This window comes from Polyodon spathula, chromosome 12, assembly GCF_017654505.1.
Source record: "Polyodon spathula isolate WHYD16114869_AA chromosome 12, ASM1765450v1, whole genome shotgun sequence".
In the NCBI taxonomy this organism is placed as follows: Eukaryota; Metazoa; Chordata; class Actinopteri; order Acipenseriformes; family Polyodontidae; genus Polyodon; species Polyodon spathula.
This window is the reverse complement of record NC_054545.1, coordinates 16,877,820-16,894,992: the sequence shown is the minus strand read 5'-3', so window position 1 is coordinate 16,894,992 and position 17,173 is coordinate 16,877,820. Positions and strand designations below refer to the sequence as shown.

The following is a 17,173-nucleotide window of genomic DNA, read 5'->3' as shown; positions in this document are numbered from 1 at the left end:
ACTCAGGTATGGTTCACATTTTGCATATATATATATATATATATATATATATACTATCAATATAATAATATATATTATATATATATATATATATATATATATCATTTTTAATTTTTTGGTCAGGCTGCTACCAAACCCACTACAACAACAAAGTATATATTTAGACACGCCAAAACATACAAAACAGTTACGAAAACAACACGGTTCTCCTTCCGGTCGATGACTTAGTGTACCGTAGCTCCGCCCCCTTTCTACATACATCCGGCCGGGAATGAATTGTACCCATCCAGTTTGTTCCTTTTCCAAAAAACCCTCACTAGGTCGGAAGGAATTGTCTGTCAATCAATCCATCTCTTGTTCCTTACATAGTGTTCCCTCCAGTGTCTTCTCTATCTATATATCGACCTGGTCCAGCACCCTCACAGGTCGGGAGAGGAGATTTATCACCAAGAATCATTCTGTCTCTGTCACACCTCCCATCTGCTCTCAACCGTAGACGACATTAAGTAAATGTTTGTTTGGCCAAACACATTCTTATCAGTATATCGATTTATACTGGCCAAAAAAAATGAGAATGACCTTAAATGTCGATTGGATCAGTGTGGAAGGTTTCTGTGATTTGGGACTATGGCAAAGTGGCTTGCCGTGCGCAGATGTAGTTGGTGCAGTGCACAGGGATAACACACACAAGACAGTGAAAGTTAAATAAAACAGCTCCTTTATTTGGCTGGGTTGCGTGTCAATAGCACTTAAATAATAAGCACAAGTGCTACACAGCAATGTGTATCGCTCCATGCAAAACAAGGGTTTCAGTCCCTGCTACCAGACAGCGGTGCCCTTTAACCCGACTTCGACCACTATCGCTTAAGGCTGTCGCAGGTTTCCTAGTTTTGTTACCAACCATGTAAACAGGATATCTCCTTTTAGAACCTCTACTGCAATGCACTTCATGTATATTTAATTCAAGTCCAGTATCAGCTTTGGAAACAAGTAGTGCAGTCTGCTTAATACACATCCATGTTTTATGGTTAAGACAGCAATGCCTGACATCAGATTACACCTTACACCTTGAGCTGTGGCTCTAACTGTGCAAACCAGATGACACATTTGAAGAAGCAATAACTACTGTATGATGACATGAGGCAATTTCTACAACTGTGTTTAAATTGTGAAACGTTGCACTTTCTACAGTATGCTGCCTCAATACACTGTACTGCATTCATTAATGATGATTGTAATTAAACTTTACCACCTGGCTCCCCTCATCTCATTCATTCGCCGTATATTCTACCCACATTAGAAACTGGAAACTGGGTGTGTTAATCAGCAAACTGGAATTATCCTAACGATTCTGAAAACCAACAAGACATACATAGAAGTAATCACAGAAGTAATAATATTTTACGAATTAAATACTGTAATTGAAAACTGAGCATTTCAAGTGTATGTCTCACTCGTTAGCTGTCAACACTTTTACTGTAGTTATTGAACTCATAAATAATGTCATTTTGAAGCTTTGTATGAAATAATGTGACAAAAATGTTTTGAATACTGTATATCAGTCTAACTTGGTAAGGGGCAGCAGGCGCAGGTATATGCTTGTTCTGTTTTGTTCTGGTTCAAGCTACAATTTCAAAACAAATGTAATTTCAATTGAAAAACAATTCTTACCAAATGTAGTAAACGTATAAAAAAAGTATAAGGGAAACCATATATTTAGAGTACTGGTTTTGTACATATGGGTCATCCCTTTGTAGAAGGCAGTAGACAATATTGAAACGTCTTGCTGAAATGTAACCCGCCCTAGAGTTTCTGCATTGTATCATCTATTCAGGTGTATCAGAAACAGTATCAGTTTTCTGCATGGCCATTGTACTGAACACAAGAGCCCTTTGTAACTGTCATCATGTGACTGTCTTCTATCGGTTTTAACGAGGTAGCGTTTCTCAGAGGCCCCCACTCTGCTGTGTCCCTGCACTGCTGAAACAATGGCCTACATCGCAAAGACCTTCTACGACCTGCAGGCTACCAAGCTGGATGGGGACAGCGTGGATTTCAACATCTTTCGGGGGAGAGTCGTTCTGATTGAGAACGTGGCTTCTCTCTGAGGGACAACCACGAAGGACTACACCCAGCTAAATGAACTGCAGAGCAAGTATCCTCATCGGCTCACTGTGCTGGGGTTCCCCTGTAACCAGTTTGGATACCAGGTGAGTGCTTCATGGAAACGCAGAGAGAAGTGTGATACAGCATAATGAAAGCAAGGTGAAGCATAAGTAGCATTGGAAAGCCCAGAGAAGGATGGTAAGGCACGTTAAAAAACATACTACAGTAAATGATATTAAAAGCATAGTGCAACTATGGAAAATTGTGATTGCAAACTTTTGCAAGGTAGAAATGAATTCCTGAGTAATTTAAAGAATCTGTTTTGTAAAGTCTGTTTTGAAGAGTAAAATAGATGACGTTGTTGGGCTGTTACTGACACTGAAAATAACAACGGCTCCCCATTGGAAAGCAATTTCTACAACCTCACAGAACTGCTACAAAACAGTAGTACAATTTGACAGGAGTACATAAGAAGTATTAACAGAACACAAAACAACAAAGACTTCTTGTCAATAAAGACTTCTGCCCAAATTTTGGGGTTGAAATACTAACACTTAATTTATTTACCTAATAATCTCTAGGTCAAATACAACTTATCCAATTTCCATTAAACTATTTATTGCTGTTTATTATTCTATATTATTCTGTACGTACAGTTTCACGGTCATCAACGTACATATATTTCATAGCCATCAACTTTTTTTTCTCTTATTCTTTTAATTTATAGCCAGGGATGTATGTTACTGACATTGTTTAATTTAGTTTACAGATTATTTTACACATCCAATTTTTCATTTTCATTCCGTTTAACCTTTTAAAATGACAAATTCTATCTGAATGTTCCACTGCCATCTACCATGCGGGTGTGCGCTTGAATGAAGTTTCCTTATTGGTGGATAAAAGCTCTGAGGGTTTTCATTATAATAGATACAATATTGTTCATAATTTTACTCAACACATTTTTACTCCACACTTTTTACAAATTTGTTAAAGTTGAAATTTGCCAATGCCCCCATGTTAGGCAACCCAGTTAGCAAAAAGTAGGGAAACACATTTTAAACCCTTGACAATGCATTCTGTTTATGAATATCAAATTGCTCTTAATTTTACAAAAAAATAAGTAAACTATTAAAGAAAGGTAGGGAATATTTGGCCATATAACTCTTTCTACAGGGAGTCAGACATCACAGGCACAATTGTTCATATTGGTCGTCTCTATTTCTTTCAGGTTTGAAATGTCTTTAAGCAAAGAGGACTGAAGTCAGATCATTTTGATGTGTGGTGCACATCGTCAACGGGTTGCACTTTTTACTGTGTACGAAAGTAATCAATTAAAGTCTACTAATACTGTCAGATTACAAAAACGATAATGTAAAAACGTTTGTTTTCTTGCCAGGAAAACTGTCAGAATGAAGAAATCCTGAATTCACTGCAGTATGTGCGCCCGGGAGGGGGTTTCCAACCCAATTTCACCATGTTTCAGAAATGTGTGGTAAACGGAAAGGATACTCACCCGGTCTTTGCTTACCTGAAAGACAAGCTGCCTTACCCAGACGACGACCCCACCTCCTACATCCAAGACCCCAGGTTCATTATCTGGAGCCCCGTGAACAGATCCGACATCGCCTGGAATTTCGAGAAGTTTCTGATTGGTCCTGAGGGAGAGCCGTTCAAACGCTACAGTAAAAAGTTTAAAACCATTGATATAGAACCAGACATCCAGAGACTCCTAAAACTAACCAAAAGAACTTAAAGATTCCTATACTCTGTCATTGTCCTTATTTCTCTAATATGGAATCTAATATATAATACAGTGCCTGATGTTTTGAAGTTGACTAACAGATTATCCATACTTCTGAGCGTTACTGAATGACAGTAATATTCTAAAATATACAGTAATAATACTTGAAGAACTGTAAGGGTTCAGAGGTTGTGGATTTTGTGGTTGGCAACCAATTTGTAATATCATGATATTTAAATAAACAGAAGATTAATCCAACTCGTTGCTTTTTTTTTTTAATGCATTCAAGAATAAATACTATTAATTATACCTTGTTTCTATCTGCACCAAGTTACCAATCTGTAAGACTCTCATCTCATTCCAATATCAAATCTGGGGCTACCTGTCACTGGTTCCATCCACACTGCAACCAGATGTTACACACAGATCAAAGACCTCCAATATTTGTCAAATTATTATTATTATTTTTTTTAGGCATTTAAAAATATCACCTCTCCAATATGTCAGTCCTTAGGTAAGCAATTTGTGAAAGTGTGAGGAAAGCTATGAGTTTGAAACCTTGAGTGATTATTAAGTTAGGTGTATGACCTGTAACATGGGGGAGCACTAGCATGCTGTCACTTATACAAGTTTACCACAGTAAATTTTAGTTTAGTTTTAGTAAGGTTTGGAGGTCAATAAATCACACGATTGTGATAGAAGTGGAAGCAAGGCAGGTAAATAATAATATTTCAAAGTGATATTATTTTGTTCTGTATCCACATGCATCTCAACCCAAGTCTACAAACTGGTCTAACTCCTTGATTACCTTCTTCTGCTGGTCTAGCTGCTTTGTCAGACGGGCTATCGGATCCTGGGATTTGCTTTCTGCTTTCCAGCTAGTGCATTACAGAGGATATTTGAAAACACCTGTTTTTAATGAAACACTAAAACCTAACAACGATGTAATATAATACAAGTTCTCTCAAGTTGATTATTTCTCAGTTTATCTCCCTTCACAAAAAAACATAGCAACAGTTTCTGATACATGCTTTAGTGACATGCTCTTATTACACTGTGTTGTTACAGCCTGCTGCTAATAACTGTATACGTGTGTTTATAACATCCTTTGTAACACATTTATAGAGGCATTATTGATTAGTTGTTATGGATCTTACTCTAAAAACCTGGGTTCAAACAATGAGGAGACAAAGGTGTGGCTTTGGTGAGCGCACTTTTATTTTATAGACAAAAAAAAGTTTTACAAAATATAAAAATACCCATCTAATCGAGTTAAACCAAACTATAAAAACATATCTTAACCCTACCCCCAAAAAATAAATTAGGTAGAGATTCTAAAAGCTTTCTTACTGGAAGAAAAAAAAAAAACACAATTACAAAATCTAAAACAAGCAAGAAAAAAAAAACATTCTCATAGACCCAAAATAGAACGGCAGGGTTGTAGTATATTTCTGGTTTGGTAACTTTATTATTTTCTGAAATAATGGTGCTAAACAATTTAACCTGAAGAGCTTTGAGAATCGTTACAGTTTAAATGGATCCTGTCAAACAATTGTAAAACCAGTGAACAGTTTAGTGTTTGCTTGTATTATAAATGTCCCAGTCCTCAGACCCCTGTATGTCAACAGCACACCTAATTGACATAGAAGCTACATTGTACTGTCACGAGGAGGTCCTTCTAGGGGCTGTATAAAAGTGTGATGGACTTACAGCTTTCCCTTCTGTTTCAATTCTTTCACTTGCCTGACCAGAGCTTCATTAATATCTTCAGGATAGGGCTTATTCCAGCACTTCTGTTGTCAGATTCCTGATTGATGTATGGACTCTTATCCTTTAAATCTTGTCCAATTTCTTTTGCCTGCATATAATTGGAAGCTGCCTCCAAGCAACTGTCCTCAGGTATCTCTTCTGGTCTTTTCCTGATAACTCCATTGGAGGGAAGCTGAATTGGATCCCAGCCTTCATCTTCCTCTGCTTTTACAATCCCTACAGGTGATTCCATTGTCAGATATGTTACTAAATTATGCCTCAAGTGGTTTCTGCTGTCACCTGAGTGGCTTATATCTTCAAGGCTATTATTAACACTTATGAGTGAAGTTTCAGGGGTAGCAGATCTGCTTGTGTCACCGATGCATGGGTTAGCAGTGGCTGCAGACTCTTTCATGAAGCCTCTGTATAAAGGAAAATCATTAGTCCATCTTTCAGTGAATGTAAGATAGGATGAACTTTTTCTAGCATCCCTGATCACTAACATGGAGTTATAGATCTCAGTTTCACTAATATTACTAAAGCAAGTCGTCGTCTCAGTTTCTATAATATTCTCTGTGATCTTTTGAATCCCACATTCATGTTTTTGAACGTCCTCAACACTGCCTTGAATCTGGGGAGGTCGACTGGTACCAATGAAACTCTGCAGGTCAGTGGTTGGTGTGGTTCCTTCTTTTTCACGTGGTGCTTCTTTGAATTTATTTGAGCTATCCAGCACATGTTGCAGAGACTCATTTTCTATTCCCATTACACTGTCTTGTGGATGTTCTTGACTGTCATCCAAAATCAGTTGTAGGTCATTGAGAAGCAGTGATCGACTTACTGGAGAGTTAGTGGCTGAGACTGAAAGTTCACTTCCAGTGTCATCAATTTCCAGAACAGGGAGGACTACTGCAGAATCAGAAGGGTCTGTATTACTGGTGGGAAAACATACCATGTTAATTGATTTATTTTTGTTTTCTATGACTGCTGTATTTTTAGTCAATAGTAATTCATTTTCAGTGTCATCAAACAACTTTCCTTCTAGAATAGCAATAGATTGCATACTATCAGGAGACTCCATATTACTGGAGGAAAAGCATTCAATTTGAAATGATTGGGTTTCGTTTTCTTTCACTGCTTTGTTTTCAGCAAATGACGAGACTACCATTTCACGTCCAGGATTCTCAAGCAATTTTCCTTGTGGAAGAGGAAGATATGCCTCAGCATGAGAGTCCATATAAATGGAGGAAAATGTTTCCATTTCAGTTAATTGGGTTTTGTTTTCTATGACTGCTCTGTTTTCAGCATGTGGCGAGACTGCAGGTTCAATTCCTTGTAGAACATGGAGAGATTCTATATTGCTTGTGGACAAACATTCCACTTTAATTGATTTTGAACCACGAGTTAGTGAATAATCACATAGCATGGGTAATAAGCAACCCCTGTCTTTTGTATCTTCCGAATTTTTAAAAATGCCCTTTCCTTCCATGTTCCCACTATAGATACTGGTTTGGGCTAAATGATCTCTAAACATTCTGTTTTCAGTAAATGGACCAGGAGTGGATGGCACAATATCAGGAGATCTGATATTGCTATGAGAAATACTCTCCATGTAGATTGATTTATTCTCTGGAGTCAGTGAGGAGTTGCAGAGAATTGGTATGGCCAATGACTCCTTCTCTGTTGGGTCTTCGAACACGTTCATGACAGTCACTCCTTTGCTCTTTCCATTATTCAAACCAGTATCTCTGGACTTGCATCTGTGTTCAGCAAATGCAGAAACTGCATTTTCAGTTCTATAACAAGGACCAGCATTCAATAACCATGTATTATAGGATGCTGTGTTCGTATTAGAAAAGCTGTCTTTTTCAGAAGATTGACTCATATTGTCCAGAGTCCTGTGAAAAGATGATCCCACACTGTGCCATTCACAGTCTGACCCGCCCATGAGGGGGGAACTTTTGTCACTTACATTGTATGAGTCATTTTCCATTTCAGAGCTTTCTTGTCCTTGGTCTGGGACTTTGGTTGAAGACATACCTGTGTCTCTTTCATCCCAGGTGGTTTTAGTGGCTTCTTTCTCAGGCAATGCATTTGAATGGCTTTGTAATGCAACACCTTGTAAACATCCTCCTTCTGATTCTTCTGTGAGATGATAATTTTCATCTCTGGCATTGTATGAGTCATCTTCCATTTTACAGCCTCCTTTGCTTAGGCCAAGAACTTCAGTGGAAGACATACCCATGTCTCTCTCATCCCAGGTGTTTTTAGGGGATTTCTTCTTAGGCTTTGAAAGTTTCATGTCTGTTTCATGTATGTCGTAATGTCGAATCACCTGGGATTCTGTTTCTGTCATCTCTTGGGCTTTTTCAACTGTAAGACAAATGCCATCCTGAGCTTCCTGTAATCCCTTTGAGCTATCCAGTACATGTTGCAGTGACTGCTTTTGTATTCCCATTACACAGTCTTGTAGATCTTCTTGACTGTCATCCAAAATCAATTGAAAGCCACTGAGAAGAACAGACCGAGTTGCTGGAGAGCTAGCTGCTGAGATGAAGATTTCATTTTCATCCCAGTCACTCTCACTGGGAACGTAAAACCCACTTAATCTGTCTAAAAATGTTTGTGGTGTAGAACCTATTGCATGTGGTTCAAATACAAAAGCAGAAGAAATACATGTCTTATCAGTTTGTGAATAATCACATAGTGTGGGTAATAAGTGCCCCTTCCCTTTTGTATCTTCCGAATTTGTAAAAATGCCTTTGATTCCTTCCATGTTTCCAATATAGACACTGGTTCGGGCTAAATGATCTCTAAACATTTTGTTTTTAGTAAATGGACCAGGAGTGGATGTCACAATATCAGAAGATCCAATCTTGAAATGAAAAAAACTCTCCATATAGATTGATTTACTATCTGGAGTCAGCAAAGAGTTGCAATGATTTGGTATGGCCAAAGAATCCCTCTCTGTTGGGTCTTCGAATACTTCCATGACATCACTCATTCCTTTGCACTTTCCATTATTCACATCAGTTGTACCTGTATCTCTGGACAATGTGTTTTCAGTAAACGAAGTAACTGCAATCTCATTTCCATCGCAAAAAACAGAGTTTAATATCCCTGGATTATAGGATGCTGTATTCATTTCAGAAGACTGACTGATATAGTCAGGGGTCCCATTAGAAGCTGATCCCACACTGTGCCACTCGAGCTCTGACCCTTCCCTGAGAAGGGATCTTTTGTCATTTGCATTGTACAAGTCATTTTCCATTCCAAAGCTTTCTTGTCTTTGGTCTGGGTCTGTGCCTCTTTCATCCCATGTGGTTTTAGTGGCTTCTTTCTCAGGTAATGTATTTGAATTATTTTGTAATGCACCACCTTGTAAACATTCTCTTTCTTCTGTGAGATGAGCATTTTCATCACTGGCATTGTATGAGTCATCTTCCATTTCAGAGCTTCCTTTGCTTTGGCCAAGACCTTCAGGTGAAGACATACCTGTGTCTCTTTCATCCCAGGTGTTTTTAGGGGATTTCTTCTGAGGCTTTGAAAGTTTCATGTCTGCTTCATGCATATTGTGGTGTCGAACCACCTGAGATTCTGCTTCTATCAGTCCTTGGGCTTTTTCAACTTTGAGACGAATGTAATTCTGAGCTGCTTCAGTTTCATTTTCATCTTCCTGTGTCTCTGAGAACAGGAGGTTATGGTCTGAAATCCCAAAAATCTTCAGTGAATGCAGGTAGGCTATATGGGCGTCCAGTTCTTTATCTGTCTGTCTTTGAGCTGCATGCGTTTTCTGCAACTGAATCTGTGTTGAAGAAGACTGTGTGTCCTCTAATATAAAGAGCTCTTTCAATTCTTGATTGTTGAAATACCGAACTGGGTTTTTCTCATCCCCAGATGCCTGTCTGATCAGTGAATTCTTAAAGACTTGCCTTCGGTATATTTTCTCTTCCACTGTCCCACATGTAATGAGCCTGTAGATCACCACAGCCTTCTTCTGCCCAATTCTGTACACTCTATCTACAGCTTGGTCATCTGTAGCTGGATTCCAGCATGGATCAAAGATGACAACCCTATTGGCAGCCGTCAGGTTGAGCCCGAGGCCACCCACTTGAGTAGTAAGCAGAAAGACTGAGTAGTCTCTATTTTTTTTAAACGTTGTGATTTGTCTCTCACGCTGTGCTAAATGACTGACAGTCCCATCCACACGCATCACCTTAAACCCTCGCTCATCCAAAATGTTCTCAATGATGTCCAACATTTTTCTAGACTGAGAGAACACGAGTGTGCGATTGCCCTCTTCCCGAAGCTTTTCCAGTAAGGAGACGAGGAACAGCAACTTGCCAGATTGCTGAATTAGAGTTTCACTTGACTGCTGGCTCACATCGGCACCCCACATATCCTCATCACCATTCCAGCAGTCAATTCCACTTTTGTCCAGATGAAATAACTCCCTGTAAACTTGGGCAGACAGCAGTCTGGGGTGAGCACAAATCTTCTTTAAAGTATTCAGGTCACTCAAAGGAGAGCGGGATGTTTCAAGACATTCTTTGACTTTATTCGAATAAATTAATTTTTTATAAAGAATCTCTTGTAATGGGCTGAGGTGAAGCCATATAACAAAATCGTTCTTTCTGGTAAACAGTGGCATCTCAACAGCAACCTTGGGATCGTGATTCTCCTTATTCTCTGGACGACGTTCATTCCTGTGGTCTGAATCGTGCCTGTTCTTCTGAACTTCTTCCTTTGTCCTCCTCAAGTAGTAGGGTGTTATCATTTCCCTTAGACTTTCAGACATCTTTAGTCCCAGAGATTTCATATGTGGGCTGGCATTTTTCTCTCTTGCTTTTGATATTGGGTCTTCGTATAATTTTTTAAAAGTCCTATATGTTCCTAGGAGGGTTTCCTGACAGGCTACATTGAACAGTGCCCACATCTCCTTGAGGTTGTTCTGAATCGGTGTTCCAGTGAGAAGGATTCGGGTGTGTGCTGGAATTAAACATGCAGCTTTAAAACTTTTGGTAGTTGGAGTTTTAATCTTGTGGGCCTCGTCAAATATTACTATATCCCAGGTGAACGCTATCTCATTATGTTTTGAAAATTTCTGCCAGTTTTGAGCTAGTGTTTCATATGAAGTGATAAGCACATCTCCGATTGTTTGGACATCATTCAAGTTCTTATCTGGATTTCTCTCACTATGATGAAACACTTTGAAACTGATGCTCGGGGTCCACGTTTTAAACTCCGTAACCCAGTTCCCTAGTAAGCTGCAGGGCATTACCAGTAGCACAGATCTGATCAGGTCCATTTCTAGCATCCCGGAAAGAAATGTTACAATCTGGACTGTTTTCCCCAAGCCCATGTCGTCTGCCAAGATCCCTCCCTTTTTCTCAGGTTGATGTAGGCTGTAAAGGAAAGCTAAGCCTTGTTTCTGGTATTCATACAATCGGTCGTACGTCCCTTTGGAAAGCAACAGGCCACTGTCAAGGACATGAATTGTCTCAAAGGTCTCAGATTTGTATGTTTCCTTCTCATCTTCATCGTCCAGTTGTAGATCTGCAAGGCTTTCCTCTAGATCCTTAGTTCCTTTGCTCTGTGGACCATACCTTAAAGAAAGCAATACAATGTTTAAGTACCACTGACTTTCAACTGACTTCTTTTCTGCAAAATGAACATATTAAATCATTAATAACCCCTATTTTCAGCTTTTAACAAACATTTGGCCTATTTACATTAAAATATCCATGACATTCAATAAATATATTTATGTAAATAATCAGTTAAATTCAGTGCAATCCAAGGCTGTACTATAGTACTGATAAAAGTTAACTTCAGTAGATTCACTGAACCAGTGTGGCAAAGTGGTAATGAGTAGAGCAGGTGCAGTAACACAATAACAAACAGACAACAAAGTACGGGTGAAATGGTTTGTTTTATTTTGTAATCCAAGAGTCTGTTGACCAAGCAGAAAATAACAAGGAGTTTGCAATACAAAACTATGTGTATTGCAATTGTAATGAAAAAGGGTTGCAGTCCCGTAAATAATAAGCACAGTACTAAACACACAAATAGACACATACACATTCACATATCCAAAGTGAGTGCTCTTAGTGCATGTGGTGAAGTACAAGACAATACGTGCTATTATTGGTGAACAAGATGTTAAATGTTGTCCAGGTTTTAGTGCTGGCCGTGGGTGACATCGTGATCGTGTTAGCCGTCTAGTCTATATTAACAAATAACAATGAACAACTAATTAGACAGACAGACAAAACAAACAAAACACTCATGGTTCTTTCTCTATTAATACACAGGTCCTCTTGGTTTCAGCTTAACATTAAAAAGGAAGAGATTGCATAGCTACTTCCCCTCTTTATACTGTCGACCTTGACCCCTTGATTAAGTAGCACATCCGCTCCTCCAATTCGCGGATGCCACACTGTTAATTTTTTGGTTCATTGGTTTAGTATACCATAGCTTTGCCCCCTTTGTAGCTGGGTGACTAAGAATAAATTAGAACCCTAGGAATAAATTGTCAAGCCGACTAGTCCAAGGAACTCTGTTCTCTTTACAAAGCGCCCTTGCAGGTCGGGGGGGTGGGGGGTTAAGGGGGAGATCTAACAAGAATTATTCGATTTCTGTCACAGCCAGTCATACAGGAGATCTGCTTTTCTGCCTGTCTCACAATATAAGTCATGATATTTAACCAGAAAACTGGTACAAATACCTAAAAATGTACTTATAAACAAAAACTAACTGCTGGTTTCACAGTCCCTGTTTAGCAGCGATCCTGTGATCCTGGATTACAGTACCCAGTGTACTGATGGTAATTTATACCCTAGGTGTCCGTGCACATACAGATGCCCTTATTGCATACTTATACAACATAATTGTTTCTGTTAGAGAATCGATGACTAGGGCTGGATGTAGAGCTGCAGGAAGGATTAGTTGGATTGAGCTCTCCACAGATGAGGGTCATTGGGGTTTATTGGACTAATTTACCATTTCAAGTGAAGCAACTGAAGAAACAGCTGCTTGGGTTTGTGTGGATCCCTGCTCTCCAGTCTAAGAAAAGCAGCAGTCAATACAAATCCAAGCAGCTGTTTCTTCACTTGTTTCACTTTGAATGGTAAATAAGCCCAATCAACACCAATGACCCTCTTCTGACTGCCAGCACCTGATTTCTACAGAGAGCTCAATCCAGATCATTGAATAACTGCTTCGTGCAGCACTGGTCGGATGATAATGACATTTTCATTAGTGACTATCGGCTTAAAATGATCATGATAATCACCACTGCGATAAATCATCCAGTTTATTCCTACATAGTTAGTATTTTTCTCACTCTCACATTTTTCTTTTTGGTTTTCTCTTAATGGCTTTTTAAAAAATGTTCTCTCCCACAATAGATAGGGGACCGAATTCAAGCAATTTCAAAGCCCAATTAAATGTATAAAAAAAAACCAACCCAGCATCTCTTTATGGACAAATCAGTTGTCTACAGGAACTGAGAAGAATGAAACAGCAATGGTGGTGATGCTTTCTAGCTTTAGATGACTGAAGTGAGTAGATCCAACAACTCTGTTAAAGAGCTGGGATATGTAAAGCACTCTCCCTGGTCAATGAAGAACAAATATGAGCAGTGGCACTCTAAACTCCTCAGTAAATGTGTCATTTGAAGCCCCTTGTTCTTAAAGAAAGCAGTAACAGAGAACAACAGTGTTACCTTGTTCTCCAGGAATCCATGACTGACAGGACAGGTTGGGTCCCAGCAGGCTATCTGAACAGGAACAGAGAAAGAATCAGAAATCAGAGTAACATTTAAGTATGCTGTTTTGATGTCTTCTCGTGCAGTTCTCATAACTGTAGTTTGATGCAGGTGTGTAAAAAATCCTGGGCGTCTATTTCAAATACAGTAAAATCTGTGTCTCTCTCTTCTTTATTAGCGTAGTCATACACTAAAATATTGCACAATCCTCTATACCAAGGTTTCTCAACCTTTTTGAAACTAGGGGCCAGTTCAATAGGCATTTACACTCTCACCTCAGGGAATAGGGTTGTGAGAGCCCACAGTAAAAGCCCAGAAAAGTGTAATAAAGCAGAGTGAAAGCATGATAAAGCATGGGTAAGCATGGTAAACAATTGCAATGGCAAAACATATTAATAAACATGGCAAACCATGGTAAATGCAGAGTACAGCCACGGGATAAAAGTGTCTAAACTGCAAAAAGGCCATGAAAAAGTACCATGGTAAACTTTTAGATGGAAGGCTTCATCCACAGTACATAGCACACCTAACATTATGTTATTATATTTCTATTTTAAACGTAACCTGGAACTTTTAATCCCCAATTACCATCTATAATACACTGTACATAACACAAACCAGTGCACTGACATTATTGCCTGTGTCTTCTGTGCGAGTGATACCTCTATTTAATATATATATATATATAGTGCATATGTAGGAAAAACTATGATACCAGATCTTTAACACAGACTTATCATAGAATAAAAATAACACAATACTTGAGTAATTTGGATTTCACAATTACCCTCATTTATTACACTCACAAACCCAGCAACCTTGCCTCAGGGCACTGGGTTGTGAAAGGATTGCCACCTAGTTACCAGCTAGAATACACTATACCTAAGACATATAGGCTAGATCAGCCAACGCCAATGCCATATTAGTAGCTGTCAGCACCATCTAGTGTACAGCGGTGTATTCTCAGCAAAACAAAAAGAAACGTCATCAAAAGTGGCTGATCACTAAATGGTGCTGGCCCTCAAAAAACAAGCAAAACTAAAAGTACAGTCTTTCAGTAATTGCAATAGGAACCACCAGAATGATTACAAACATCCAAAAAGTTAAGGAAATAAAATACATTAAAATGTTGAATTTAAACTTATTGTTTACACCAGATGTTTAATACCAATTAAATCTGGAGTGGAATGTCTGTTTACCCCTGGTTTAAAATGTATAAATATTCAGACTACGCCAGTCCTGGTAATGTATATCAGGCTTCTTGCAAACACTAGAAAGACCACATAGCATAAAGCGATATCGACAGAACACAATGATTCTCAAAGCTGTTAGTTCATCTTTAGTTCCCTAAATGTTTCAACTTGAACATACTGAGAATGCTGCTAATGACTCTGATAACCCTGAAGACTCCCTTAGATTGAAAATACATGACCACAATACAAATGTGTGTATGACTACTTGTGTACAACACTAATGTTTGTATAATTGCTTTTAACTAAGAAATATGAAACACATAACCTTACTGTATGTTACCACTGTATAGACACAAAAGCTAAGATCTGTATTTCACCATATATTTCTGAGAACATTTAAAAGTTTAGACAAACACCTCTGTTATTCACATTGTTAAATAAAGGAAAACATGGATAAAGTTGGATAAAATTACAGATATTTGATTCAGGGCTTGTTAACACAGTAGTTCCTTACTGAATAACAACTTTGTGTAAAACCTTTTTGGAACCAAACCGAACTACAGTGAACATCTACCCTGTGTTAAATAAAACATAAAAAAAATATCAAATATAAAGAAATCTGTTTTTTAAATCTTCTTTAAGGTATTCAGGTCACTCAAAGAGAGCGGGATGTTTCAAGACAGATTTAAAGGTTTCAAATAAAACAACTAAAAAAGCAGAAACTTTGATAAACCACGTCAGTTTTAGCAGCATTGAAACAAAATAAAAAGATACCTTGATAAGTCTTGCTTCACCTTCTTCTGTTTTGCAAACTGGTTTCAGAGTCTGTCTCCATTGTATATAGCATTTTGTAACAAAGAAATTCCCCTGATTTAGGTATTTATTTATTTGCCAACGGTTAGGGTAGCATGCCTAGACAATAACACTGATGGGCGGGGATATTTTCAAATTAAAAAGCACACTGCAGCAACAGGAAACTATCTTTGAAGATGAGGTCACAAATTTAAAGCCGCATTGCCCCTCAATTGCTAAAAATGTGCTTTTTGTCTGAATGCTTATTACATTGTTTCATAGCCTTTGTGCTTTGTGAAACCAGGCATTATTTGCTTCCCAGCTTGTTTACCTCATGTAAACAAAGATAATCTCTTCCCAGATATCAGCTGGGGCTGGCTGCCTACTGCTGGGTCCATCTGCAGTCTACAGTCCAATCTGCAACCACACATTATGCAAAAACGTAAAATATAACCTGTATGTAATAGCCCAATTTATCAGTCATTTATAAATGAATTCACTTACCTTTAGTACTAAAATATACACATTTTGAGTGGCACACATTTATTTAGCTTTGACTGCTACCCTTCTAAAAGTTTACCATAGTTATGATTAGTATTTGTCCGGTTTTACCATAGTTATATTATGCATTTACCATAATTTACCCTGGTTTGCCTTGTTTATTATTATGCTTTATCATACCTTGCTATTATTTTTACAATGCTTACCTATGCTTCACCATGCTTTCACTAGGATTTTTTACACTTTCCTTTGCTTTTACTGTGGGAGACTTAAAGGGTATCCGTGCCTTCCAAGTGACTGAAGTAATGTTCTGCCTCACAAACCAGAGGAAGGCAAAAATCAGAGGGTGTGGGGAAGGATCACATTTTCAGGGGTCTGGAAAACATGAATGTAAAGCTATACGAAGTTTCAGACAGGAAACTCTAAACTGACTTGAAAATATGCTCATTTAATTGACAGGTTAATCTTTGCAACCACCCCCAAAAATCAAGCAGGCATTTATTTAAGAACTGAACTCCCACCTTCACATTAACTTTCATCAGTGACAGCTACCAATAGTATTCAAGGCAGATAAATGTAAAACAATTTAGTTCTCACCAGGGATGCTGTACTGTCTCCCTGCCTACATTATCTCCCAAGTCAGCTTAGAATCAAAATTGTGGCAGCAGCAAGTTTGCCAAAAGGCAAGGCCAGGTGCCAAAAGCAACCAGGTCAAAATAATATGATACATGCTTATATCAACCAGGTCAAAATAAGTGATACATGCTCATCTCAACCAGGTCAAAATAATGTGATAGATGCTCATATCAACCAGGTCAAAATAACGTGATACATGCTCATCTCAACCAGGTCAAAATAATGTGATAGATGCTCATATCAACCAGGTCAAAATAACGTGATACATGCTCATCTCAACCAGGTCAAAATAATGCGATACATGCTCATATCTCTGATAAAAAGTTGTTTAAAATGATAAGGGCTGTGCTGACTCAAGCTCACAGAATAAATGAATAGTTCTGTGGTCTTTGCGGGTTCCTAAATGCAGAAAAACAGATTTGTTTTTTAAAACTGCAGAATCCCCTAAATTCCCTGTGCAACACAAACGAACTTCAAACCGAAAGTAAAAAAAAAACAAAAAACACACCAATAGGCTAGTTTTCAATGGAAAACCCTCCTAACATCAGTCCTGTGAATGTCACAGCGTTTAATGGATGTTCGTTTGTGATTCCATCCCCACTATCACTTGGTAATAAAAGCGGTGTTGAAGCAATGCGTATATTTATAGCTTTATTACAGTGTGTTGTGCATGTACAGTATGTTATA

General features: G+C 38.3%; 1 protein-coding gene and 1 pseudogene across 1 annotated transcript; one reads left to right on the top strand and one right to left on the bottom strand.

The window, feature by feature from the left end:
• Positions 1 to 1,951: 1,951 nt before the first annotated feature.
• LOC121324661 lies at positions 1,952 to 4,067 on the top strand (annotated as a pseudogene).
• A 978-nt stretch (positions 4,068 to 5,045) lies between these two features.
• LOC121323951 lies at positions 5,046 to 15,444 on the bottom strand. The gene is made up of 3 exons (XM_041265294.1): positions 15,332 to 15,444; positions 13,323 to 13,376; positions 5,046 to 11,202 (listed from the first exon to the last, which is right to left on the bottom strand). The coding sequence occupies exons 2-3, from the start codon at positions 13,340 to 13,342 to the stop codon at positions 5,583 to 5,585; spliced, it is 5,640 nt and encodes a 1,879-aa protein (XP_041121228.1). The 5' UTR covers positions 13,343 to 13,376; positions 15,332 to 15,444; the 3' UTR covers positions 5,046 to 5,582.
• Between the last annotated feature and the right edge of the window lie 1,729 nt (positions 15,445 to 17,173).

Bases quoted from the DNA above. Each gene is read 5' to 3' on its own strand.
- LOC121323951 (XM_041265294.1), bottom strand. From the start codon at position 13,342: ATGGATTCCTGGAGAACAAG. The intron at 11,203-13,322 runs GTAACACTGTTG...GCTTTCTTTAAG, and splicing joins ATGGATTCCTGGAGAACAAG to GTATGGTCCACAGAGCAAAG.